Source organism: Caretta caretta, chromosome 1 (assembly GCF_965140235.1).
Source record: "Caretta caretta isolate rCarCar2 chromosome 1, rCarCar1.hap1, whole genome shotgun sequence".
In the NCBI taxonomy this organism is placed as follows: domain Eukaryota; kingdom Metazoa; phylum Chordata; order Testudines; family Cheloniidae; genus Caretta; species Caretta caretta.
In genome coordinates this window covers 346,004,555-346,032,039 of record NC_134206.1, presented here as the reverse complement: position 1 = coordinate 346,032,039, position 27,485 = coordinate 346,004,555, and the positions used below count along the sequence as shown (strand labels likewise).

The 27,485-nt window shown below is 52.2% G+C and overlaps 1 protein-coding gene across 2 annotated transcripts in view; it reads left to right on the top strand.

Moving 5' to 3' along the window:
- PLXNA4 (plexin A4) overlaps positions 1–27,485 on the top strand; it is a 634,448-nt gene that overhangs the window by 559,434 nt on the left and 47,529 nt on the right. For both annotated transcript variants that reach the window (XM_048836698.2, XM_075124565.1), the window contains 4 exons: positions 2,007–2,073; positions 4,201–4,347; positions 18,338–18,497; positions 25,980–26,083. In XM_048836698.2, coding sequence (XP_048692655.1) covers positions 2,007–2,073; positions 4,201–4,347; positions 18,338–18,497; positions 25,980–26,083 — 478 coding nt within the window. The remainder of the gene's footprint in view (positions 1–2,006; positions 2,074–4,200; positions 4,348–18,337; positions 18,498–25,979; positions 26,084–27,485) is intronic.

Sequence of the window (27,485 nt, the reverse complement as noted above, 5' to 3'; positions counted from 1 at the left end):
AGTGTGGGCACTGAGCCATGCCACAAGCTGTGCGCTGCACGACACTCGCGAGGCACCAGGCCACAGGATGCTCTGTGAGCATCAGGCCATCTTTGTGCTGCAGCAGCAGGGCCTTTGAAACTCAGGGAGCAGCAGGCATCAGGGTGTGATAGCTCAGTGGTTTGAGCATTGGCCTGCTAAACCCAGGGTTGTGAGCTCAATCCTTGAGGGGGCCATTTAGGGATCTGGGGCAAAAATTGGGGATTGGTCCTGCTTTGAGTGGGGATTGGACTAGATGACCTCCTGAGGTCCCTTCCGACTCTGATATTCTCTGATTCTATGTGCCATGAACACAGGTCATGTGAGCACCAGGCTGCGTGACACTCCATGATCATGGGTCATGTGGGACACAGCAACCAACCGACAGGCTAGTGGCAATCACTGAATGAAGTGGATGGGCAAATCAGGCTGATTAGAAAGGGGGAAATCTGCACACACAGCCACCTGGACAGCCAGTGGCAGTGGGAAAGGAAATACAGAAAAGGCACTGGGGAGTTCCCAAACTAGACTCTGAGGCTGGCAAGGGCTTGTTATCACAATACAGGAGGGGTTTAATTTTAAAAGGGACATGGTCAGGTCAGACTGAGCCTGGAATTTAGGGCCTGCTTTCACCACCCCCTGGCAAGGCGAGAGGTATTCATGGGAACGGAGACATTCAAATGGGGACAGTGTTAAATCTAAAACAGGCTCTTCAGGGAAGGGAGATCTTTAATGTGCGTTTGCACAGCATTTAGTCCAATGGGGCTCTGGTTTGAATGGAGGCTGCTCCCAGAATATAAAGACACAGGAACAAAAATGCAAACCCACTCCCCTGCTATGTTTGCCATCCAGACCCCCTGCATCTTGCTTAGGCATGAAAAGCAGGAAGCAAAACTAGCTAGAAACCAAAGGAAACTGTCGTGGGGCAATGAGGAACACCAAGAGCAAAGAGGCCGCATCAAGAGAGACAAGGAAATTTTGTTGGTTCAGCAAACTTGTGTGTCCAAACAATGGACAGAAAGGGACCACACAGAGACCCAGCTGAGCGTCCCTGACCGTGCTGGAGTTATTCTGGGTTCATGCCGGTCTAACTGGCGTCAGAATCTGGCGCTGAGGTTTTGACTCAGTCCCTACCCCGGCAGAGCTCCCACTGAAGAGTCAGCATGGGTTCTGCTTGCATATGGACCAACTAGTAACAGAGTGAGAGCCCCAGGACTTGCCTCACAATTCTGAAGAGGCCTTTTATTGGCCGCAACACAGTCAACAGATCCAGCTGCCCTGATAATCAGCGACAGGTGAATTTCCTCCACTGGTTTGGATCCATCTTAGGGATTTATTTGGCCCCCATCACCGCAGTGTCTGAGCACTTCACAATCTTTAATGTGTTTCTTCTCAAAGGCCCCAGGAGGAAGGGTGGTGCTATGAGCCCCACTGTACAGCTGGGGAAGCACAGAGTGGCTAAGTGACTTGCCCAAAGTCTCACAGACTCTCCTTCTTCCTGATGGGTAATCAGAATCTTATGGACAACCCAGACAGTGACTTTCCTGGAGCTACACACAGGGGGCACTTGGCCCCTGGAGCGCTCCCAGTTGGACATTTCCAGGATATCCTTGTGTGTGTGATATCTCACACAGTATTCAGGCAATTTCAATCCAAGCCAGAAAGTGCAGGGCATGGCGTGTGGTGGGAGAGAAGTTAATCCAGGCTTTTCCAAACCTGGATTTGCGGTCATTTTGGTGGGTGGGAAAAGATTCCAGTTGCTTTAATTTAGTCCAGTCTGGTTTGCTCATCCCAGTAATAACCAATGCCCTGCACTTTGCTTCAGTAAGGGTACGGCAAGCTGCTTTCATCCCTGTGCTCTCCTGTGCTTGGCCCTGACTTGCTCAGACAGACTTGCTCAGACTGCTTACTCAGCAGTAAGCTCCGTCAGTCTGATCAGCATGACTAACCATCTCCCATTCTCTTTTTGCTTCCGGGGGTGATTGTAGGACGGAGTCTGTGGCAGAGAAGATGCTCACTAATTGGTTCACCTTCCTGCTGTACAAGTTCCTCAAGGTGAGAGGAGGTGGCCCACCTAGGCATTAGACCACATCACTCATGGATGCTTTGGTGGTGGGGGTGGCCAATCTGTGCTGGGCACTTTCCAGACACGTGAGAAAGGACAGGCCTGCTGCAAGGCACTTATTTCTGAATGCTGCGGGAAAGGGGCAGTAGGAAGGCGTGAGGGCTGGGTGAGACCAAGAAGAGGTCAGGAGGAGGGAACGCTGCTCAGAGCAGCTGGCTGGCAGGTTTTCTCTTTGTCGGCAGGGTACACGAGATGGGTCCCTGAGGGGTGTTTCTGCAAGGACAGGGACCCCGTGAGCAGGGGAAGGAGCACATTGCAGCAGAAAGCTCAGGCTGTGTGCTATCACAGCCCGTTCAGAGTGCAGCTGTGACCCCACCAGACCCTTATCCTCACTGGCGGGACCTTCTGGATCCAGTGGCTGGTGACGAGAAGACCTTACTGTATCCTGGTTTTCAAAGGCAGGAGAAGATTGTCTGTCTTGGCACTTTGCCTTAATCTGGGCCAAAGAGCAGCCACCATGGCTTGTTTGGTAACTCTCATACCAGGCTCCTCGCCAGACCTTCTTCACCCTGGGCTTAGACCCTTCCAAAGGGCAGGAGGGGAGCATGCTGCAGCCATGATAGCCTGGAGCCTCTCCTTCTAGTCCTGAGCACAGCACAGACAGAAAGCCGTTCCTGACAGCTGGTCTAGGTGGGAGGAGTTGGCGGTTCTCAGTCTGGTTCTCTGTCCATGTCACTGGCACCCTCACCTGCAGAATTTTCAGGAACGAGAGGGCCATGGAGTATGAATTTCAGTCCCACCCCTAACAGGGTTTCCTCTCGAATAGGGCTGATGCAGTGGAACCTTGTGTGCTCTGTAGGTGGTCAAGGCATTCAGTGTCCAAGACACCAGCCCTGAAGTCACTAGGGAGGAGGAGATGGTATTGTAGCCTTGGTTCCCATGCTGAGACTGCCAGCAGAGGTGCTCATTATGATGTTGCCTTCTGAGAGCCCCCTGTGCCTCACCTGGGCCACCACCCTAGAGACAGAACCCACTTGAACTTCAGACATGGACCTGAACTTTCCAGCACACGTCAGATTCCTCATCCTTCCAGCCACTCCTGGGCAGGATGGGGACTGACCAGCTGGAGGCAAAAGGCTCTGTATCCCAATGCCATTCCCCTGAGCCAGCCAGCCACCCCCGATGCACAAACTCTCCTAGCGGGAAGGTCTGGAAGGTCCCTGGAAGGTAATTTCAGTAGCTCCTAGTACCAAACTCCCATTTTCAGATGAAAAGAGCGGTTCAAACGCTGTGACTCACTAAAGCTCTTTTTTTATAAGATATATTTTCCCCCACCTCAGCTTCTTGTCTTCCTGCCTTAGCCTAAACACCAGCCTGATAAGGGCACTAGACAGCACATGGGAGCAATATAGGGCAGGCAGATTAGCTAATTAAGCGGCAGACAGGTGTAGTAGGTGAGAAAGGGGTCACTTTGCTTTGGATTATTAACTTGTTTTCTCCAGGATTTACACTAGAGGATGGTGATCTAGCTCATTGATTTGGGACAGACTGCTAGAGCAGAGGGGCGGCAGTGCAGGGAAGGTGGAGGGGAAGGTAGAGGGGATGGAGGGGAAGCAGTGCAGGGAAGGTAGAGGTGAGGGAGGGGATGGTAGAGGGAAGGGAGGGGAAGCAGTGCAGGGAAGGTAGAGGGGGATGAGATTGTGGAGGAGAGGAGATGGAAGGGAGCGGAGGGTGCGAAGGGGAAGGGAGGAGCGGTTTGAAATTGGAAAACGAAGGAGTTGGATGGAAGTGTCAGGGAGAGAGCAGCAGTCGGAGGAGGGTGGGAATGAATGGGAAAGGGGTGAGAGGTTGGGGAATGGAAAGGAAGGAGAGAAGAGGCGAGTGGGCGGGAGCAGAGAGGATGCAGGCTAGAGTCACCCTGGGCCAAGGCCGCAGCTTCTCTCCTCCGCTCTCCAAAGCCCAGCAGGAGACGGTCCCCCCTTTAGGGCTGGGCTTGTGCTGGGTGGTGGGTGAGGCCTGGGGGAACTGAGCTCCTGGCCTGGGAAGCTGGCAGGTAGGAACCGATGATCTGCGGCATCGGACATCACCCGGTTTCCCTCCCTCGTGTCTCCGGGCAGGAATGCGCTGGCGAGCCGTTGTTCTCCCTCTTCTGCGCCATCAAACAGCAGATGGAAAAGGGCCCCATTGACTCCATCACTGGGGAAGCCCGCTATTCGCTGAGCGAGGACAAGCTCATCCGGCAGCAGATTGACTACAAGACACTGGTAAGTGCTCAGCGCAGCGGAGCCTACAGGAGCCCCTGGGATCTGCTGGGGAAAGTGTCTTCCAGAAGATCAGTGGCCAGGCTGCTGCCAGTTGGACAATTGCCATTTGTACTGCCAGAGGGACATAGCCTTGCTGGACCAACATCTCCTCAGGCAAGGGTTGGGAGGCATGGTGTGCAGGGATAGCTGGCAGATCATGTGTGGGCCTGGCTGTGACTCACACAGGACCATGTGTGTGTGAAGAGAATAAAGGAAACAAGGTGGGAGGAGACAGACCGTGGGGGGGGGGGGGCGGCATTTGTGGTGCCGAGTGAGGGCGTGAGATCTGAGCTCCAGACCAGGGCAAGTGGCCACACTGATGTTGGTTCAGGATGATGTATGTTCAGTAAGCCTCAGTGGTACTCTCCATCTGCTGCCAGTCCGATGGGCGCGTTCTTTGGGCACCAACTCCACAAAGGCCGAGGTTACACTAACAGCCACCCCCAAACCACAATGCTCGGGTTCCTGCAAAGAGAACACCGCGGGCGGCCTGTGCTCACAGCACGGCAGAATGAGCTTGCAAATGGAGCTCGCAATATGCTTTTTGTGTCCCACCGTGTCCATCCCCACAGCCAGGCTCACAGCTTCCTACGCACCTCTGAACCCACTGCAGCACGGCCCTGGCATCTCAAACCTCTGCGGGGGCCTTCCAGCCCTCCCTCTGAGCTTCCACCGGCCTTCTTCCCTACCCTCCACCTCCACTGCTCTGACCTCCAAAAACAGCCCTCCACCCCTAGGCGCAGGGCTGTTTTTCACCCATCTGCCCTGCCTACCAACTCCTCCCTGCCCTTCCTCAGCCGAGCCACCAAGTCCTTCTCCCTCTCTTGCTCTCGCCCGGGACCTTCCTGCCCCTGCAGCCTTCAGCCAAACCTCCCTCGGAGCAACCCGCCCCTGACTTCTGTGGTGCTTCTGCCAGAGGATCTTGCAGTGCTCTGCCCCAGGACGCTGGCATTTCGCTGACGCTGAAACTGCGGTTAATAGGTAGCAGCAGTGCCCTCTGTCCTGCCTCCTCTGCCTGGCCGCAGCTTCTCTCCTCCGCTCTCCTCTCTGCCATCCGACCGACGCTCCTCCCCAGTCCCGGGCCCAGCTCGCTCCCGCACTGGGCAGCCAAGAGTGCAGAGGCTCCTGCTGCGGCCTTCCCCGTGTGAAGTCCCCACCGCCTCGCAGCTCCGCGCGTTTCATTTGCTTAGGACGTATGGAGACGGGGCAATTCCTCTTCCTCTCTCCATCTGCGCGTGTGTGTTTGTGCCGCACACCTCATCCCCTCCTGCCCGCTCCGGCTCCAGAGGAGGACTATGACTGGTGTGCAGGGTTTGCAATGGGGAATGGAGATGTGTCCCCGGTAACGTAGTGACAGCCAAGTTACTGCCTGGCTAGTTTACGGTTCGTGCAACGAGTGCTGCCAGGGAGAAGAGGAGAGGGTCAGAGTTCCAGATCTCCTGTACGATGAGGCCACAGGAGACAGGCCACAGCGCTCCAGGGCTCGAGCCGCCACGGCAAAAAATAGGAGGGTGCTCTGCATCCACGGACTGAGGCCCCGCCCACACTCCACCCCAAGGCCCTGCCCTCGCTCCGCCTCTTCCTCTGTGGCCCTGCCTCTTCCCGCCCCCGCTCCTCCTCTTCCCGCCCCCGCTCCTCCTCTTCTGCCGAGGCCCCGCCCATGCTGTGCCTCTTCCCTCCCCTGCTCTGCCTCGTCCTCTGTGGCCCCGCCCACGCAGCACCTCTTCCCACCCCCGCGTTCTGCCTCTTCCTCCATGGCCCCACCCACGCGGTGCCTCTTCCCGCCCCCGCTCCACCTCTTCCTGTCCACGCTCCACCTCTTCCTGCCCCTGCTCCTCCTCTTCTGTCGAGGCCCTGCCCATGCTGTGCCTCTTCCCTCCCCCGCTTTGCCTCTTCCCCGGTGGCCCTTCCCGCCCCCGTTCCTCCTCTTCCACCAAGGCCCAGCCCCTCCTCTTCCCGCCCCCACTCCTCCTCTTCCTGCCCACGCTCCTCCTCTTCCGCCAAGACCCCACCCGTGCTGTGCCTCTTCCCTCCCCTGCTCTGCCTCGTCCTCTGTGGCCCCGCCCAGGCTACGCCTCTTCCCTCAACCCCCCACAGCCCCGCCCCCGCTTCTCCTCTTCCCGCCCCCGCTTCTCCTCTTCCCGCCCACGCTCCACCTCTTCCCGCCCACGCTCCACCTCTTCCTGCCCTCTTCCTACCCCCGCTCCTCCTCTTCCGCCAAGGCCCAGCCCCTCCTCTTCCCGCCCCCACTCCTCCTCTTCCTGCCCACGCTCCTCCTCTTCCGCCAAGGCCCACCCATGCTGTGCCTCTTCCCTCCCCCGCTCCTCCTCTTCTTGCCCACGCTCCACCTCTTCCCGCCCACGCTCCACCTCTTCCTGCCTTCTTCCTGCCCCCGCTCCTCCTCTTCTGCCAAGGCCCCACCTATGCTGCTCCTCTTCCCTCCCCTGCTCTGCCTAGTCCTCTGTGGCCCCGCCCATGCTACGCCTCTTCCCTCAACCCCCCACGGCCCGGCCCGTGCTGTGCCTCTTCCCTCCCCCCGCTCCTCCTCTTCCCGCCCACGCTCCACCTCTTCCTGCCCCCGCTCCTCCTCTTCCGCCAAGGCCCCACCTATGCTGCTCCTCTTCCCTCCCCTGCTCTGCCTCTTCCCCCGTGGCCCCGCCCCTGCTCTGCCCCTTCCTCTGTCGTCCCGCCCATGCTGCTTCTCGTCCCTCCCCGCCCCCACTCCACCTCTTCTGATGTGGCCTCGCCCATACGGCGCCTCTTCCCTCCCCCACTCCGCCTCTTCCCCATGGCCCCGTCCATGCTGCACCTCTTCCCGCCCTCGCTCCGCCTCTTCCCCGTGGCCTCATACGTGCTGCGCCTCTTCCCATCCCTCCACTCTGCCTCTTCCCCCGTGGCTCTGCCCGTTCTGCGCCTCTTCCCGCCCTCGCTTTGCCTCTTCCCCCGTGGCTCTGCCCATTCTGCGCCTCTTCCCGCCCTCGCTTCGCCTCTTCCCCCGTGGCTCTGCCCGTTCTGCGCCTCTTCCCGCCCTCGCTTCGCCTCTTCCCCCGTGGCCTCATCCGTGCTGCGCCTCTTCCCATCCCTCCACTCTGCCTCTTCCCCCGTGGCTCTGCCCGTTCTGCGCCTCTTCCCGCCCTCGCTCCGCCTCTTCCCCCGTGGCTCTGCCCGTTCTGCGCCTCTTCCCGCCCTCGCTTCGCCTCTTCCCCCGTGGCTCTGCCCGTTCTGCGCCTCTTCCCGCCCGCATGCTCCACCACTTCCCCTGTGGCCCCGCCCGTGCTGCGCCTCTTCCCACCCCTGCGGCTCCTCTTCCCCCGTGGCTCTGCCCGTTCTGCGCCTCTTCCCACCCCTGCGGCTCCTCTTCCCCTGTGGCCTGTCCATGCTGCTCCTCTTTCCACCCTCGCTTCGCCTCTTCCCCTGTGGCCTGTCCATGCTGCTCCTCTTTCCACCCTCGCTTCGCCTCTTCCCTCCCCCCCGCTCTGCCTCTTCCCCGTGGCCCCACCTATGCTGCTCCTCTTCCCACCCTCACTCCACCTCTTCCTCCATGGCCCTACCCGTGCTGTGCCCCTTCCCATTCCCCCCGCTCCACCTCTTCCCTTGTGGCCCCTGCTGCTTGCTCCTCTCCACCCCATCCCCCCGTCACTCGTCCTTAAGGCAGCAGGGGGCAGAAAGGAGTGAGCAGCAGGTGGGAGGTGTTCGGAGGAGGCAGAGAGGTGCGAGTGGTGGGTGGGGCCTCAGGGACAGAGAGGGTGAGCAGTGGGTGCGTGGGGAGGGAGCAGAGCGGGGACGGGAAGGGGTGGAGTGGGGGTGAGGCCCTGGTGAGGGGTAGAGTGGGAGCAGGGCAGAGCAGCCACTCTGGCATAGATAGTGGAGATAAAGGGCAGTGGCAGCTGGTGGGGGAGATGGAGCAATGGGGCAGGACAGGAGCAGTAGAGGAGGCGAGCTACTTCAAGGGAAATGGTGGTATGGAACTGGAGGACAGCAGTGCCCAGGGACAACACATGTGGCGGTGGGAGACCGAGGGAGGGGGCAAGCCAGGTGCCTGACATGGGAGCTGCAGCTCTGCCCAGCAGCTGTGCAATGGGAGAAACTATGTGATGTCAGGGCTGGGGAAGTGAAGAGGGCAGGCATGGGGATGGATGAGGACAGGTGGGGAGCTGCAGGCCTCTCCAGGAAGATCAGCTGTGTGTGAGCAAAGAATTTCAGCAGACTGGTGCTGTCAAGCCATTGAGCAGAAGCTGGGGTGACCCCCTCTTTAACATCCATGGTCAGTAGCAGGTCATTTCCCTGATGTAGAAACACCCAGAGATCAGTGACATCTTTGAGTAGCTCCCAATGTGGTGCCTAAGTGGTGCATAGGAATTAAAGGGTTAAGGACAGGAGAAGCAGCTGATTCAAAGCAAATAAGAACATCCTGGAATATGGAATCTAAAACTCAAGCCAGCCCTGAACAGAAGCATTGTTGAGGTCGGGAAAAATTCTGATAACTTTTCCAAAGATCGTTGGTCATTATCATCTCCAGAATGTCCATGAAATATCCAGTAGTTGCGCTAAGTTGCCATACTGTGATTTCTGAGATACCACAGTTATTTCGCAGGAACACATCAGAATTGCCATAATGGATCAGACCCAAGTTCCATCTAGCCCAGTATACTGTCTCTGATGTTGGCCTGTACCAGCTGCTTCAGAGAAATGTACCAAAACCCTACAGAAGGTAGTTATTGATTTACCTACCCCAAGGGAGAGTTTCTTCCTGACCCCTGAGAGTGATTGGATTATGGCCTGAAGCATGAGGTTTATATCCCTTACAGCAGTTGTTTTCCTATTCTGAGTGTAATACTGCAGCAGTTTCACAGTGCTGTTAACTGCGGCCAGGTGTTGGCTTTTAACAGTGACTATTGTATATCGGCTCCTAACTAGGATAAACAGGATGAAATGGAGTGGGGAATACTGAGGCTGCATATCGAGTATAACTTAGTGACTGGAGGACCTATTCACCTGTGGAACAGTCTCCCAAGCATCATGGGACAAGCCCCATTGCTTTAGACTGGAGAAAGCAAAGAGAATGACCCTGTATTGGCCAGTGTTGAGATAGACTCGGTGAGCTAGTAGGTCTTTTCCATCCCTAGCTTCCTCAAAAGCCATCCTGTTGTAGAGCCGGTTCACACGGCATCTCAGTATTGTGGCCCCTTCCTCCCTTCACATCCATTCTTAAAGGTATTCCACATGAAAAGTCACTTCCCATTTACCCTGCTGAGGAGTTTAGCATCAAGGTTTGCATTGCAGAAACTCAGTGTAAAGCTCTATCACAGTTTCTCAAAAGGAAAGCCAGACTTCTCCCCCCAGTAAGCTACAGAACTCCCCCACATCAGTCTAAGATTCATAGCCTTTAAGGCCTCATCTACCCTGACTGCCTGCAAAACACAGGCCAGAGAAAATCTGAGCCGCAGTTCCTGCATCAAGCCCATGACATGAGTCAGAGCATCTCTTTTTTCCAGTCTTGATGTAAAGACTTCAAGTGATGGAGAACGTCCCGATGTAAGTTGTTTCAATGGCTAGTTACACACACTGTTAAAAAAATTGTGCCTGTTCGTAGCCTGAATTTGTCTAGCTTCAGCTTCCAGCCCTTGGATCTTGTTCTGCCTTTTTCTGTTAGACAGAAGAGCTGTCAACTCTCAGAAATCTCTTCCCTGCGTACGTACTTGCAGACCAGGACCAAGTCCCCCCTTGACCTTCTCTTGGATAAATTAATAGACTGAACTTCTTATGTCTCTCCACTAGAAAGCAGGTTTTCCAGACCTCAAATCATTCTCATAGCTCTTTTCTGAACCTTTTCCAGTTGGTCTTCACCCTTTTTGAAGTGTGGAAACCAAAACCAGGACTACAATAATGTTCTCTCTAGTGCTGTATACAGAGTTAATACCACCTCCCTACTTTCACTTGATATTTCCCTGTGCGTGCATCCCAAGTGCAGTGGGAATGCAAGGAGAAACCCACCCCAACCTCCTTAAGCTACGCTTTGATGTTTAGAGAAAAGGGGTTGGGGGCAAGAGAGGGCGAGGAAATAGGAAAGAGAGAGAGATTAATTGCTTTGCTAATGTGGTGAGGGGTGTAAAATAAGAGGAAGGATGTTCTTGTGGTCAAGGACTTGGACAGGGACTCAGGAGAGCCCAGGGTCAGGCCCCAACTCCATGTGTCGCCATGGCTCAGTCCCTTAATCTGTCTGTGCCTCCATTGCACGTGTATAAAACAATAATTCCTCCTTTTCCCTGCTCTTTGTTTGTCTTGCCTGTTTAGATTGTAAACTGTTCAGGGCAGGGACTGTCTCACTACGTGCTTGTCCACACTTAGCGTCATGGGGCCTAGATCGCACTTGGAGAAACATGGAAAGGGAGAGAAAAATACAGACCCAGAAAGAAAGAGCCATCCTTTTCACCAAGGAAATCCCTCCAGTCTTTTATGGCTGGTGGATATAAAGCAGTCAGTGAGAAGGGGAAGTAATTATGCATCAGCCTGAACAAAGCTCTCTTCCATTCACTTGTGTATTGTTTGATGTTAATCAGCTTTCCCTCTTACATCTCAAGAGCAAGCAAATATATCCCGATAGGAATCTTACCCGATTTACAGAGATCGACTATGGTAATGGAGATTAAAAAGAAGCAGAATACAAATGAGGCTTTCCTTCCTTTTGGTCTCTCTCTTGTTTCAACTGGGTTGTTTTTCCCCAATAAATAGATGTTGTTTTTGAGTTGTTTTAAAAAAAGAAACAAAGGAAGAACTGCTTTAGATTTCTGTTAATGTGATAGAAATGCCATCGAAGCAAATCCCAATCCCTCCTCTCCCTAAGTCAGCTGGTCCCCGCTGAAGAGTTTTGTACTACATCTGGATAGCAATCACGGAGTTTGGCGTGTGCCAGGGTGTGGCTATACGATCTTAATCCACCCAACACACCCAGGGTCCCTGGTACATGACACTTGGAAATGGCTGTTTGTAGCAATTGGCCATGAGGTGCCAGTCTAGGGTTTGGGAAGGATGAGGTTTTTTATATACAATGTTTTATTGTTCATATATTTATTTAAATAATTACTGAAAACAGAATCAGGAGAAGTGAACTTAGGGACTCAGTATTGCCGTCAGGAATTTCTGACCCTCACGCATGTGCCTCGCTGACTAGGTTACACTGCTTGGGGCTGGTTCAGCTCCAAACCAGGTTGCCCATACCTGGCAGCAAAGTCCTGCCAGTCTATCTAGAAAATGATGTCACAGAGTCCTAGAGTTCAAGGCCAGAAGGACCCACCAGATCATCTAGTTTGACCTCTTGTGTATGACAGGCCACCAACACCACCCCCAACAACCGAAATGAGAACAAAGTATTACTGCCCACAGGAGACTGAACTATGACGTGCCACAGGCAGAGAATAAGAGGGACCAAGGTGCACCAGGTGCTTGAGGTCCCTGCAATGACAGGGAAGTGGTTAAGTGAGAAACACCCAGATAATCCCAGCAAGTGACTGCACCCGCATGCTGTAGAGGAAGGCAATGTCTAGGCATTGTGTAATGTTCTGTCTACTGGTGTGAATACCCCCTGGAGGCAGCAGGTACCTAAGGAGTCAATCAGTCAGAGAGTGCCAAAGGGAGAACAGATTTTTACTGGTCAGATGCTCAGCTCAAAAATAAGTTGCATCACAGTCGACGATGAGCATCTCTTCAAACTCTAATTCCTGTACATTCAGATAAATAGCACAGCGAGTGCTGTCTCTAATAGAGCCAGCTGGTGTTATGTGTCTTAATCACATGGGAGTGAACCTCTGCCTGCTTTACAATCCTTTTATAAAGCTCACCTAGGTTGTTCCGTATCTTAGAGCCATTAAGGTCCTAGCCTGCAAGGTGCTGAGAGCCCATTGCCTTCACTGGGAGTTGAGGGTGCTAAGACACTAGATGTGAAGCCCCTCGCCCTGCACCACCTCCCTGCCTTCCTCTGCTGGGAATGAACAATGATTCGTCTCCTGTCTCGGCACAAATAACACAAATTGACACAAATAATGCAGCGGAGCAAAGGCCCCGAAGTCCCTTTGAAGCTGTTGAGAGAATTTTGTAGTTAGGGCGTGTGTGGTGGGGTGTCCGATAAGGGTCGAGCGCGTGTCGGTCTCTGAGCGGCGTGTGCACACTGTGTGGTCCCTGCGCACTGCGACGGCTCTCGCACTAATAGCCTAATCCCTTAACATCGGTTGACACCATACCCTGTTGGGAGAAAAACACTCCAAGCAGCACTGGGTTAAGGCCCGTCGGAGGGAAATAGGCCACTAATGAGGCATGAAAGGGCTCTCCCATGTCTCTCCTCTTTGGGGATTACCTCCCACATTGATTTCTGCCAAGCACTGCCACTGAATGCCTCCTTCCAGCCCCACCCTGCCATCGCTAACCCAGAGCGAAGAGCAGGAGAGGAAGGGTTGGCACTCCCCCACTGCTGTCCTCTGGGTGCAGTTGTCTCCATATGACAGCACAGATGTGTCCAGGCCTCAGTGCAGTTCAGTGTAAATGTCCCCAAGATGTGATTATAATTTACCTAGAAGCCCCAACTGAGAGCAGGGCGCTGCATATACACACAGTTTGGGATCAGCATGTGCCCGAAGAGCTTGCGATGTAAGCAGATAAGGGACTTGAAGGGAACCAGAGGCACAAAGACATGATATGCCCAAGGTCACCCAGCAGCTCAATGGTAGGGCTGGGGTTAGAACCCAGGTCTCCAGACACGTGGCCCTGTGCTCTGTCCATTAGACCATGCTGCCTCCATAATTGGTGCCCCATTTGCTCCCTCTCAGCAGAGTCGTCACCTGTCACAGTGTGGCGTTACACAGTGGGGACTTTCTATCAGCTGCAAAGCCTTCCCTCAGCTCTTCCAGTGACCTCACAGGAGAGGCCTGGGTAAAGCAGGACAGGCGACAAGGGAGGGCAGAAATGTCTCGTCTCAGGAGATGTCTAGCGGTTCTCTGCAGGGCTTGGGGACAGGTTGTGAATGGCTGGGGGCTGGCTGCTCATGCGTTGGTGTGAGTATCACAGTCTCCATGAAGCACACAGCCCAACAAAGCAGTGCAAGCCACCAGGAACCTCCCCCTCCCGGCTCTAAGGAATGTGCCTCACTGGACCACTGTGAGAACTACGGTCCTGGGGTCCGCGTCACCCACGGCTGCAATGGAAAGTCCCCAGGCATAAGCTGCTGGCAAGCTCTGCCCTAGCATGGGGACTGGAGCTGTCCCATGCAACCAATACATGAGTGGAGCCAGTCCTGGAAGGGGTGGAACCAGGCCAGGCAGGGGATGCTCATCTACTGATCAGCTTCCTCCAGAGGGTTCCTGTGGCAACCCCGCTGGAGTTTAAAGCTGCCCTCCCCAGGCAGAATCCCTCCAGGCATGCATGGGGTTTGGTCTGCTGAGTGGGACTGAATCTGGCCATTTGTATGCTGGGCGATCATGGGGACCCTGGAGAAACCCCCATTGGATCCCACAGCCTACATGAAAGGGGCAAAGGAGATGTCCACCAACCCAGGGCGTTATGGGTAGGGCCCTACCAAATTCACGGTCCACTTTGGTCAATTACATGGCATACATTTTAAAAGTCATAAATTTCATGATTTCAGATATCTAAATCTGAAATGTCACAGGTTTGTAACTGTAGAGGTCCCAGCCCAAAAGGGGCTCCCGGGGCTCACAAGGTTATTGTAGGGGGTTGTGGTATTGCCACCGCTGATTCTGTGCTGCCTGCAGAACGGGGCCCTTGACCAGCAGCCGCCAGTCTCCAGCGCCCCGGCTCGGAAGGCAGCAGCACAGAAGTAAAGGGTGGCATGGTATGGTATTGCACCCTTACTTCTGTGCTGGTGGTGGTGGGGCGTTGACTTCAGAGCTGGGTGCCTGGCCACCAGCCGCCGCTCTCCGGTCACCCGGCTCTGAATGCAGTGCAGAAGTAAGGGTGGCAATACCATGACCCCCGTACAGTAACCTTGTGATCCACCCCCCATGACCGCCTTTTGGGTTGGGACCCACAGTTTAAGAAACGCTGGTCTCCCCCTTGAAATCTATATAGTATAAGATAAAAGTACACAAAACAACAGATTTCACGGGGGAAGACCAGATTTCACAGTCTGTGACGTGTTTTTAATGGCCGTGAATTTGGTTATGGGGGATGCTCAGAGACTCATTAGGGGCATCTCCGGCTTTCCCACTAGGGAGTGGACGGTTCACCCCACAGTTGCAATGCATGGAGGAAGTTCATTGTCTAGAGTTAGCTCCAAGCCGCAGGGCTTGTCTCTCTGAGTTTTTGGTCCCTGAGAACTATGGTTCTGGCCTTTGCAAGTACAGGGAGGTGACTGGTGTAATGGTTCCCTTTCTGCGTTTGGTTTGGATTTCCTGCAGAGATGGGTTACGTTCCCAAAGAAGAGCATTTGGGAGCCCCTGCCCTGGTCTTTGAAGAGCTACCCCCAAATGAAGTCTTGTTCTCCCCTTGTCCCTCCCGCATGACTGGTCTGGGAAAGAAAAAAGCGAGAGGTGATGTGTACAAGGCATATCATAGAACGACTGGTCCAAAGGGAGTTTTTCTAACACCACAAGGAGAGGATGCCCCATGAAATTCAAAGGCAACAAAGTTAAAACAGCTTGACATCTCCCTAGGGTGCACATCACAGGTACTATCCAAGTGCTTATACAGCATCACACAATGGGCGTTACTGGGAGTTGATATCTTCCTCCAAAACAGGTGGCATTAGTCACCATCAGGGACTGAACAGTCATTGCTCTGTCCCATTATGAGAGTACCTGTGCGTCTAATCTCTCCCAACCTCATTCACAGTTTAAGGGAGAACATCCATTCCCATCCAACAAAAAAGGTCAGCAAAAATGATTAGGGGTCTGGAACACATGAGTTATGAGGAGAGGCTGAGGGAGCTGGGATTGTTTAGCCTGCAGAAGAGAAGAATGAGGGGGGATTTGATAGCTGCTTTCAACTACCTGAAAGGGGGTTCCAAAGAGGATGGCTCTAGACTGTTCTCAATGGTAGCAGATGACAGAACGAGGAGTAATGGTCTCAAGCTGCAGTGGGGGAGGTTTAGATTGGATATTAGGAAAAACTTTTTCACTAAGAGGGTGGTGAAACACTGGAATGCGTTACCTAGGGAGGTGGTAGAATCTCCTTCCTTAGAGGTTTTTAAGGTCAGGCTTGACAAAGCCCTGGCTGGGATGATTTAACTGGGAATTGGTCCTGCTTCGAGCAGGGGGTTGGACTAGATGACCTTCTGGGGTCCCTTCCAACCCTTATATTCTATGATTCTATGATTCTATGATCCCCACCCTGAGGACCTTTTCACTGGAATGGACTGTGATGGGCTGGACTAGGCATTTGTTGCCCCGTGCTGTGGCACACACCACTCAAAGAAACAAATTTAGACCTCCAAGAATGGCCTAAGGAAAGTCCACCCAGGATCAGTTGCAGGTAGAACCAGTGAGAATTGGTCCTCCAGCAGCCAGAAGGGCTGGGAGCTACCAGAAGCCAATCAGGGCCCAACCAGCAGGTAAAAAGGGCAGGCTGCTTCCTCCAAGGGTCAGTTCTAGGTGATTGCTGTGGTAGAGAAAGAAGGAGCCTCCCTGCCTTATCCTGAAAATCCCGAGCTGGTCAGGTGCCTAGCTCTAATTGCACCTTTTGATTGAGTCAGCAAAAGGCTGTTTTGTTTCCATTGTCAAATGTGAAGCCAGGTAGCCACCTCGAGTTTGGACATCAATGTGGCTGCTGTAAAATTAAAGGGAGCTTGCTGCAGGCAAACCTGAGACACAGACATACTGCTGTGCATTCCGACTCTCCTGTGAGATCTTGCCATGGGTGGCAGGATGGTAAATAACCAGCATGCTGCATCAGGACCGCTTCCAACATCCCTTCCTAGGGATGAAATCGACAGGGTCCATTCTCATCAGGGTCAGCTCAATACATCATGCGTCCACTATCAATCAAAGGAGCCCTGTGCTGTTCACTTTGTAGGGGAAACACCTGAGCAAGAACTCCTCTCTCAGGATTTTTCACAAGAGCTAGGCTTTGCCCAGGTGTCCTTGATCAAAATTTCCCATCCCCGGAGTTGTGCAGCGTGATAGGTGCAAGTTGATCACACCCTGCGGTGGCTTCATTTTAGTGGTGCTCTTTGTAAACATCTGTGAGAGCCTTTGAGGTGAAAGATGCTATAGAAATCTTACTTGTTATTTTATTATTTGATGGTTTATTAACTGAATTTATGCTTTTCCTACACTCTTGGAGTGACACATAAATAACTGTATTATAATCTTATTAATATCTTACATTGATATTGCACCATTCATTTAGAAGATCCCAAAGCCCTTTGCAAACAACATACAGTGACCACTGAAAAGCAGCTGCCTCTGGGGTGACTGCAGCACTGCTCAGTAGATCAGGACAGGAAGTGAAGAAGAATCCCGTATCTAGTGAATCCTGGAGCTATGAAACACTACATGGGAATTTACAGTCAAAATAATTTGGCCAGGACACCAAGATTAACACTCCTGCTCTTGTAAAAGGGCCATGGGAACTTTAACAATCGCATGCAACCTGCAGCTCAATTTAACTACCCTCCAAAATATAAAGGTGCCTTAAGTTTATAGACGTTTATACACTTCACCCTCCCTTGCCGAGAAAAAAACAGAATGCTGAACTTATAAATGTCTGTGAGTTAGTGGCCAAATTTCGATTACATTCTGTGTGTGACTTTAAGACATCCCCTCCCCCTTCTGGCCCCCATCTGCTTTGCATTTAGCTGTTGCACAGAGGCTGGGGAGCAGATGCTGTTGTCCTCCGAGGAATCAGAGGCCTCTTTAGTTGGGTAACGTTTCTTGTGCCAAGTGCCAGAGCAAGATGTAATTATTCAAGAATCGTTGTATTTCCAAGTAATGGAATTCACCTGGTGCAGAGGCTGTACGGCCTGTCACCTCATTTTGCAGAAGAGTTTGGACAGAAAACAAACTAGGAGTTCAGGGATTCAAGACCATGCTACCTGAACATTCGAACCAAGGCTGCCAGTGCAACCCAAGGAGGCGTTTATTGAACTGTGAAGCTCTCTAAGGGGCTGTGGAGGACTTGGAGGATTATTAAAGGGCCCAAGGTCCTTTCAACTTTTAGGTCATCAGTTCAGATCTAGCCCAGGGTCAGCACTGATGGAAAGCTGTGAGCATTTTGTCAGTGGCTTGTGTGAAATGAGTTGGTTGGTTGGCCACTGTCCCGTTCCTAATGGGACAAGTATCCTGATGGCAAATGCAGAGCTGGCAGTAATGGGCTCCTGGATCGCAATCACAGAAGAGAAGCCAAGGTGAGGCTCAAGGAAATTCAATGTAAGGACTGCCACTTTGATGAGATAGCTGGGTATTGTGACTCCAACCCATTGGGAGAGGTCCCCATGTAGTGGGGAAGGGGTTGAAGAGAGATAGACAAGGAGAGCAGACAGCCATCTGCATCCTGCTTGTTGTAAGATCCTGAGCAGGCAGCTGGGACTCCAGAGCATCTAGCTAAGGGCCAAACCCTGCTTCCATTAAAGACAGTGGGACATTTGCTTTAGCTTCAGTGGGAGCAGGAGCAGACCCTGTGTAATGCTAAACGACCCTGGTGTAAGGGAGCGTAGGCAGCCCCGTTGTGGATTGACCGATATAGACACCTTGTTTGGAACCAGATCCCTGGGTCTCCTGTGAGGGAGAAGAATGACCAGGTCCTCGTTAATGAGCCATGCAGATGCTGAGCATGATTCTTGTACCATTCCTGGCTAGAGTCACCTGAAGGTTTGTCCTGGAGCCATCCATGCTGTAGGACCCAGTGGCTAGCTCTGAGCTGTCCAGGAAGGAGTAGCGATGAGCAGCTCCCATGTCTTCACCAAGGGTCTGGCTTTTCTCACTGCCACTCTGTCTCCCTCCCTCAGGTCCTGAGCTGCGTGAACCCCGACAACGTGAACAGCCCAGAGATCCCCGTGAAGATCCTCAACTGCGACACCATCACGCAGGTCAAGGAGAAGATTCTTGACGCCATCTTCAAGAATGTGCCGTGCTCCCACAGGCCCAAAGCTGCTGACATGGACCTGGGTATGTGAGCATGTGGCCCATCACGGAGGGGGGAGGGGAGCAGGGAAGGCTGTAATTCAAACCCAGCTGGGCCCTTGTGTTCAGTTCTGAGCACTACCTCACCAGACAGAAGGGGACTCACTGCGGCGTGTTCAGAGCAAAGCAGCAGAAATGAGACGAGGCTGGAGGGTCAATAACTGGAGACACGAGACCCTCCCTGCCCTCAAGACCATACACCTCTGCTCCTCCTGCCTCAAGGACAGCCACAAAGGGACGAGCAGCCTGTGTTCCTGCTCCTGTGCAGAGGAGCCCAGCTGGCCAAGGACTGGAAAGGGTCGCTGCAGCCCTGAGAACCCTAGAGCCCAGTTGCCCCATCCTGCTGGAAAACCCCCAGGAGTGATGGTGATCTCAGTTAGGTTCCTCTTGCTGAGATTTCTTGCTACGCCTTCTGTCAGGGTGGAGGGTTCAGATGGGGTTTACAATCTCACTGAGACAGCCAGTTGGCCCAGGTAGTATTGATTTCCAGCCCCGAGCCCCACTGGCCACAGGGATGGGTGATGTGACTCCCTGTGGTCCCCAACCCACCCCACCCCTTGCTGGCTGCCTACCCTGCCTAGATCCCACAGTAGAGAGCAGCAGGGACAAGGGATAGTGCCAGGAAAGTAGCTGAGTCTCCTCCCTGCCTAGGAGCGGCAGATACGCACCCAGGGCTCCAGAGTGGTGTTCGGCTCCTCTCTACATTACATTACTGCCTCAGAGTGTTATAAACCAAAGGACTTCACAGAGCTCATGCACTTTTCACCATACACGTTGTTTGCTCTGCAGCACTTCACTCGGCTTGGAGAATGGAGCGAGACATGTCCGTTTCAGTTACATGTCTAGTCATATTGCTGTTCTCATGCACCGGCTCTAAGCTATAGTGTTTAGGGTTGCATAAACAGAAACCTCTCCTAGCCTAGATCTGAAGTGAAAGCTGAGAGATCTGCAATCAGGTATAACAGCAGGTCCCAGATAGCTCCTCTTGGGTTCTAGCAGGAGGATAGAATGACAGGACACAGCACTGTACTAAGTGCTGCTTAGGGCCACCCTTATGGTTCCTGGTAGGGTACTTGGGATTTCATCCTGGGAGCAGACTAGCCAGAATTTGCCCTCTGTGACCTTAAATGAAAGAGACTTGAGTGGAAAATTATGGAGTCTATAAAATCCTGCAAAAGCAGACGCAAAACCCAGAGGAAAAGGAATGGACTGATGCCAAGAAACCGTTTAGGATGATAATGAAGGCAGAAATGAGAGGTCAGGGATTGAAGTTAAGTTGGGAGGAGGAAAGAGGGAGGAGGAGAGGGATGCCTGTCAGCAATTGCAGCAGGATTCTTGCTCACAAAGGGTGGTTAAAATAATGGAACAAGCTGCCAAAAGCAGCAGCAGTAAAAACCAAATCGTATAAATTAGCAAGAATGAACCCGAGATGTTTTTGGAGCGGACGACTGTCAGCGAGGGACTGGGTGAGGGTGAGAGTGAGGCCAGCCAGGAACTGGAGACCGGGGGTGCGGTGGATTCAGGCCGGATATATTGACCCAGGCCTTGTGCCGGGCTGGGGCCAGGGGAAACATTAAGTTTGGATCCAAGGGTGGGCACTGACAGAGGGTGCTGGGATCTGCTGGGACACTGCGGAATACATAGTGGCATTGGTAGGACAGGGAACCAGGAGTTCCACAAGCACTATGAGGGGCTGAGGCTGGATTGGAACCACCTTGGACAATGATGATCTCTAGGGGACAAATGGGCTATGTTCTAAGGCTAATTTGCTTTGGCCTTAATCAGCTAGGCCTGAACAAGACCCCCAGATCCCACGCCCTCTCCAAACTGAGGGCAGGTTTAGATCCAACTCTGAACCTCCGAGCGTGGACCTATCTCTCAGCTGGGTCTGAACCAGAACAACCTCCCCCTCCCCCGCTTCCTTGAAGAGTTTGGATTAGGGCCCTAATGAGCTGTGTGATCTCTGCTCTGGTCCTTACACATGTGTTGGAGCTGCTGAGTGATTGGGGGTGGGTAGGATAGTGGGGTCCAGTGGGGATTAACAGGCATTATACACACCTGCCCCCAGGAAGGACAGAACTTTTCATGCCCGTAAAGGGGCTGATTAATAAAGAGTTTATTGACATGAGTCATCCGCACTGAAGATGGAAAAGACCTAGGCATGCCTCGTCCAGGGCAAGCCTGTTCCCAGCATTGAGTAAAGCAACAGGCTTTCTTAGCTCACCTGCTAATGAGGATGGAGGAGTAACTCTCTTTGGGGGAGCCTGGTGGGGAAGAGGGGTGTATGTCCAGAGGGAGTCACAGCCATTCCTCACAGGGAGACAGAAGCTCCTTGGAACATGGGGTCCTTTGATGATAGTGAAAGGAACACAAGGTGGAAAAGAGGGGGGGTCTGCTCTTCGGATGTTCATAGTCTAAGTCAGTGCTACTCAAAGTGGTGGTCCGCGGACCAGTGGCGGTCCGCGAGCCATCTGCTGCCGGCCTGCGCAAACATTGGGGTAAAAATTGCCAGTCCCCCACATCAGATAGCTTGAGAAGCACTGGTCTAAGTGACCATAAAGCTCTGGGGATCAGTGCAATCCTGGTGTGAGCACTTCGAACAGCAGGACTCACCGGGTGAACTTCTCTTGCTAGCGTTATGTAGGAGGTCAGACTAGCTCTCAGTGGTCCCATCTTGACCTTAATCTCCATGGGTCTCGGAAGAGAAAAACAGTTTTGCATTTCCAGGGCTGCTTTGCAGGGCTCTCTGTCCAGGGTGAGGGCCCATTGCTTAGATAGAAGGAAGCATTTTAGTCCAAAAGCCAAATTACTGAAGGTTTCTTTTTACAGCGCCCATTTCAAAAATCCTAACCAAAGCAATAGCCACATCTTTAAAAGAGCATTCAGGGATGGGGGAGAATCCCAAAACAGACTCTCTCCAAACAAAGAAATTCCCCCCTTCCTGTGCTCTGGTTGCTTTTAACAGGGAGTATAGTGCTGGTGGAAAGTGATGGGTTGACAGCCCTGGGCAGTGGACAGGTACAGCCCGGACAATAGCAGGGCAAGTGCCCCTGTCTGTGTGCTGTGACCTTGAAGGATCAACTCTGGGGTGGGGAGTTCATTTAGTCTCTATAACCCATTTGAATTAAACACTAATACAGGAGCGGGACGGCCCTGCACCGACATGTTGATGGACTAGATGGGGCCTAGTGGGGCTCTTCCCTTTCTCACATCTGCAGTGGGAGTTCTTGGCCCCTCTGCCCACCAGCTGCCAACCACTCCCTGTAGCATAGGGAGGAAAGGCTCCTCATCTCATGTCTAATCCCCTGGGCTGGCCCATCCCATGTCTGGCAATCACTGTTAGGTGTGAAAAGTGTCCTGCCTACTCCAGCACTTCGGTACCAAAGTAACTAGTGATTTTGGGTCCCTTAATTTTTGGGGGTGCAGCTTGAAATGCTTTAAAGGGGCCCAGGTTTCAGAAAGTGCCCGGTGCACACCCTTTGAAAATCAGGCCCCTTTAAGGCACAAGCAGTTGGGGGCCCAAAAACTGAAGCATCCAAAGTCACTAATCACATCAGAATATCTTGGCCAGGGCCTATTAGGGAGAGCACCCAGGGTTTGGAGTAGGTGAGATACTCCCAAAATGCCTACGCGTTTGGGGCCTAGTAGTATTGGCTAAGTGTATTACAATCAATGCCTTCCTTTAAAGAGCAAGGGTGGTCTCCTGGCTAAAGCCAAGGCCTAGAAGTCAGGGGGTTTGGATTCTCCCATGAACTCTTGATGTGTCCTTGGGCAAGCTCATCTAAGACACACCTGGGAGTGAGCTGAACAACGTTCACTGACTTTAAATGGGACCCAAGCACCTAGTCGCCCTTTTGTGCCTTTGAAAATCTCCCCCTGAATCTCTCTCTCTGCCTCAGTTTCCTCCTTGGTAGCATAGGGCTGTTAATGCTCACCTGCCTCAGAGGGGGTGTGGGCAGGGTTAACTCATTCCACTCTGCAGCACCACTGGAGAACCTCGCAGGGAAGGGGAAGTGGTTAATGGGATTAAACAGTAGGGCTCCAAGATTCTGGGCTTTTTCTCCCTGGGAGTCCGCAAGCCCCACCCAGACATCCGATGCAGCTCAAATAACCCTCTTGTCAAAGGCCTCTGGAATTTCCCTTTTCCCTTGAATTAAAAGAGGTTTTTAAAAAAATAAGTCATTCCTACATGCAATAAAAGGGTACACTGTCTGCAAAATGAAATATAGAGTTCACAGCAACTGTCTCTTGCGTTTGCATTTACCGCCACTCCCAATTGGAAGGCAAGATAAAGATAATGGGATTTTTACCTCCCTCCCGCTCTCTGGAAAGTACAAGTGAAACAAATTGGATTGGAGTGTGTCTCTCCTTTGTGCCATTGCTGTGAGGAGTGCGCTGATCTGATGGGAGAGGGGCCGGGGAGCAGCGGTTGAGGAGAAAGCTAACAATCTTCACTTAGTGCTGTGAATATGAATGCAGGGGTCACTTTTATCTCCTTCCTGTCCTCCCCGCATCTACCACTTCCCTTTCAGCGCTGGGAGTGACCAAGCCTGTTAGTGCTAGCAGAGAGGGAAAGGGTATTTAAGGAACAGTTGGGTAAACTGAGATGTTAATTACTAAAGAGGGTGTCTTTACTCAGACTAAACTCCCACTAAAGACAGTGGGCCATATTCTGGAGTCCCTTCTCAGCCCTCACCCAGATGCCAGCTGAAGTCCATGGCACTTGGCTAGAGAAAAAAATTCAAGAAATCCTGAGTAAGAGCTTCAGAATTCAAACCTTCAGTGGATTTTCACCATTGGACATGAATGGCTCTTGTGTGGCTAGAAACATTCCCAAAAAGAAAAGGAGTTCTTGTGGCACCTTAGAGACTAACCAATTTATTTGAGCATAAGCACGAAAGCTCATGCTCAAATAAATTGGTTAGTCTCTAAGGTGCCACAAGTACTCCTTTTCTTTTTGCGAATACAGACTAACACGGCTGTTACTCTGAAACCAGAAACATTCCCGTGCAGAGTTCCCAACCTAAACACAGCCCGTTGGGCTAGCCTGGGAGAAAAAGAATGAAACAGATGAGAAACAAATATAAAATCAATGGGCCTGATTAAAGGGGCCTTAAAGTGGGTGGAAATGAGAAACCCTCCCGCACAGGGGATGCCCTGACCAGTGTGGAGCTGGTGTCATGGTTCTACATTAGCCCTGCTGCCAGTCCCCAGGAAATGGGGGAATCTGAGAGGGTGGCTGGGGGTGACTGGAGTGCACTGCACTATGGCTATTCTCTGCCCCCCCAGGGCCCGTCGGAAGCAGAGCATGAGTTAGATCAGCCCTGCACAGCCCTTACCAGGAGGGCAAAGACAGACAAAAGCCATGTTTGCCCTCCGTTCCCGACCCAACCACAAAACTGAGAACTGGGCATGTCTGACTGCTCACCTAGCTATGTAGGAGTCTGTACGGCACCGAACGATTACAGTGCCACTGCCCAGGGATCCTGCTTTTTTTGGGGGTGGGGGAAGGGGATTAGACACAGGAGCAGCCAGTGCTGGCAAGGATCAGGGATCCAAGGAGGAAAGCCCCAGGAGGCACTGACAAAGTGGCAGTGGACCTCTGTGCGGGACTCTGTAATAGAAAGAGCTCCTTCCGGATGCTCCTCCTCTCCCAGTGCTCCAGTCCCTGCACCACCTGGGTCTTGAACAGCTGGGCTCTGGGATTCTTTGCAGGTGTGGCTAGGAGCAAAGGGTCGTGCTTTGACAGTACTGTGATACCGTGGGTGTGATTTAAGGAGTTGGGATAAATCCTGGCCAATATGGGGTCATCCCTAACCATGGTACCCATTACTGACCAGCCAACTGCTACATCCTTGAGAGATCTCTGTTCTCAGTGACATCCAGCAATAAACACTCAGCACCTGATCTTCTGCTAATTCAAATGAATAGTAAAAGCAAGGGTCAGTTTTATGAGTAAAGTTTAATTATGGGATGAGAAAATTGCTGAAACCAAAAGAAATTCGCAACAACTCTTGACTTTTTACATTGGAAGCAGTAAAGACAGTTGGCAGGTGATGTTTCCACATTCAGAGGTTCATTTTAATTAACTCAAGGACATGGTTATGGTTTATGATGACCAGGCTCGTGGTTAAACTGTATTTGGCAGTGACTGCGATGGTTGAACCATGGGTGGTTCTTTTTGCCTTTGGTTAAACCAAAGTTGTCTATGGCTAACCCATGGTTGGCTGTAGTTTCTCCCAATTAAACTACAGTTTGACATCTTTGGTCACATTTATGGTACTATTGGCTATTCCCACACATGGTTAGACCAAGGGCAAATAAGTCAAGTCTTCAATCTGAGGGAAACTGGGACTGTCCCGTTCAGATGGAGGTATGTATCAACCCTAGTCTCAATATAAGATTCTCTCAAAGGCAGCCACCAGATGGGACTGCCCAGTAAGAAGAATGTAGAGACAGTTACCAGCACCACATAATCATTCAAGCACGTGGCATTTAGATACCATGCTGATAGGCATTAAATTAGATGTCTGCTGTAGCTGGTGAGAAACAGGATCCCTGTGCATTTACATGTGGCTAGGTAGGGTTGTGTTGGAAGAGGCAGGGTGTTACGATGGGCAGGGCGTGGGATTGGAAGGCAATAAGCTTGGGTTCTGTCTCCAGCTTTGCCCCTGGCTGGCTGTGCACTGCTGTGTCCTCGTCTGTAAAGGAGTGGCAATGGGCCTCCCCGTCTCTACAGGCAGCGCTTGGCGATCTGTGGGCGAAAAGTGCCATATAAGCACCAATATTGCTCGAGCCCAGCGGTCCACTTGGTGCTGTGCAAACCACAAAGGACAGCACCGTCTACACCCAAGGAGCTGTCACTCTATGGCTCAGATCATCAGCTGACGTCAATCAGCTATACCTTGCAACCCAAAAAGGCCATGGCCCTATGACCAGACTCAGAGGCCCCTGGGGTCTATGGGCAACAGCTACATGGCATGATCCCAAAGGCTGAGCTCGTAGGAGCTGCTTTGTGCTCATCTCAGCCAGGAGTTAGACGTTGGGTGCATGGGTGTGTGTGATGAATGGTAGTGGGATATATGTGTTTTTATCCCAAGCAAGCAAACCCATTCAGATAATGTAAGAACTGACTCAGAACTTTGCCATGTAGCCTATGCTTTCGGATACTTCTCTGAATCATCTCCCTGAATCTTTGAAGGTTCACCTGTCCCTGGTTTGCAGGGGTATACGTGGCATGGGCATGTATGTGGAGTGTGCCTTTTTCTGTGTGTGTGGGGGGAGGTGTCGTGTGCATCTCTGTGCACTATGCATATCTTTGGGTCTCTTGTCAGGTGTTTGTGGGCAGGTGTTGTCCTGCTTGATGGTATGTGGTCTCCATGTTGCATGTGTAAGGTGTATGCTGAGCTGCCTCCTTCTTCCTGGGACTCTGCAGAGCAGAGTGAAATGTGCCCTTTCTCGCTGCAGAGTGGCGACAGGCAAGTGGGGCCCGAATGATCCTGCAGGACGAAGACATTACCACCAAGATAGAGAACGACTGGAAGAGACTCAATACCTTGGCGCACTACCAGGTAATGAGACAGGAGCCCTCTGCCAGGGACACAGGCCTGGCCAAGTTACCTGCCTCTGCTGGGAGGGTTCAGTGCCAATCAAACAACTGGACTGGCACTGCCAAGTACTGCCACTCTCTGCCCCAACCCATCTACCCCTTCTTCAAAGGCCACTGACAGAGCTCACCCCAGAGATCATCAAGGTTGCACCATCTGGTCTTCTAACACAGTCTCTTTGCACCTCCTAACACAGGCGCTTTGCACCTTCTCTCCTTCTCCACAGGAGTGTTACACTGCTGCTCTCATCATCTGAGCAGCTGCTCCTCTGCCAACCCTGTCTGAGATCTGGGGCTGGAACAAGCAAAGAGCAATCCCAGACAATGACGCCCTGTAAATAAGTTCTATCGCTCCCTCCTTTCCCCCCGCAAAGTGCCAGACTGTTTCACTACAACACAAACAGGAGACACTTTGAGCTAGAAAATAGGATAAGATGTTTCAAGCTGAACTAAGTAGCAGCTGCCCTGAATGGCTTTTAGAAAATAAATAATATAAACGTTCAATAAAAATGGCTTCTGCTATTATATTATGTCAGACGAGAACATGATTTGACATGATATGACATCATATTCTGCACTATTACTGACAGGTCTTGAAAAAATGTAAAAATAATGCCACTAATATTAAAATAAACTACAGTTTGAAACACAATTTTTGTTTTTGAAATAAAATTTCAAAATTTTTCTGAACAGTTTTGCTTCTGTTTCAAAAATACTTGTTTTTGTGGAAACTTTCATCAGAATCGATGCAATTTCGCACCAAAAATCAGTTTAGTTGAATCAGCATTTTCCGACAAAAACCTGTTCAGACAAATATTTGATGGCCAGCACTAACACCGACCTCCCATGATTCTCCTTTTAGTGAGGATTTCCCCCTGCCTACTCTGCTCTGTGCGATAGGCGGGGAAGAGGGCAGATCAGTGTTAGGAAGGGGAATAAAAGAAGGGAAAACAACTCTGCTTTAAGGGACAAAGATTGACAGCTACTCAGATACCAATCACTGGGAAGGAAGGGGCCCTGTACCTCTCCCCCAGGCCACTACTGCTGGCATTGTCCGTACTGACGTCAGTCCAGTGATACCTAATAAAAGCCCTCCTGCAAACTATTTGGTGTGGGGCTAGAGGGCGAGATAAGCCGCCACCCTCTTAAAGGGAAGGCTTGACTGAAGGCCCCCAACTGGCAGTAGATGAGATGTCAGGCTGCGGCTGGTGATTAGCATGGAGGAGGGGGCAGGGGAAGGCAAGCAGATTAGAAATAGATGGGGAGCGGAGATGAGCAGGACACAAGTTAATTCTCTCCCTCTGCAGGGGAGGGAGAATGACACATTTTCTCCTGGAGGGCAAGGCCACTGTGCTCCGGAGGATCTT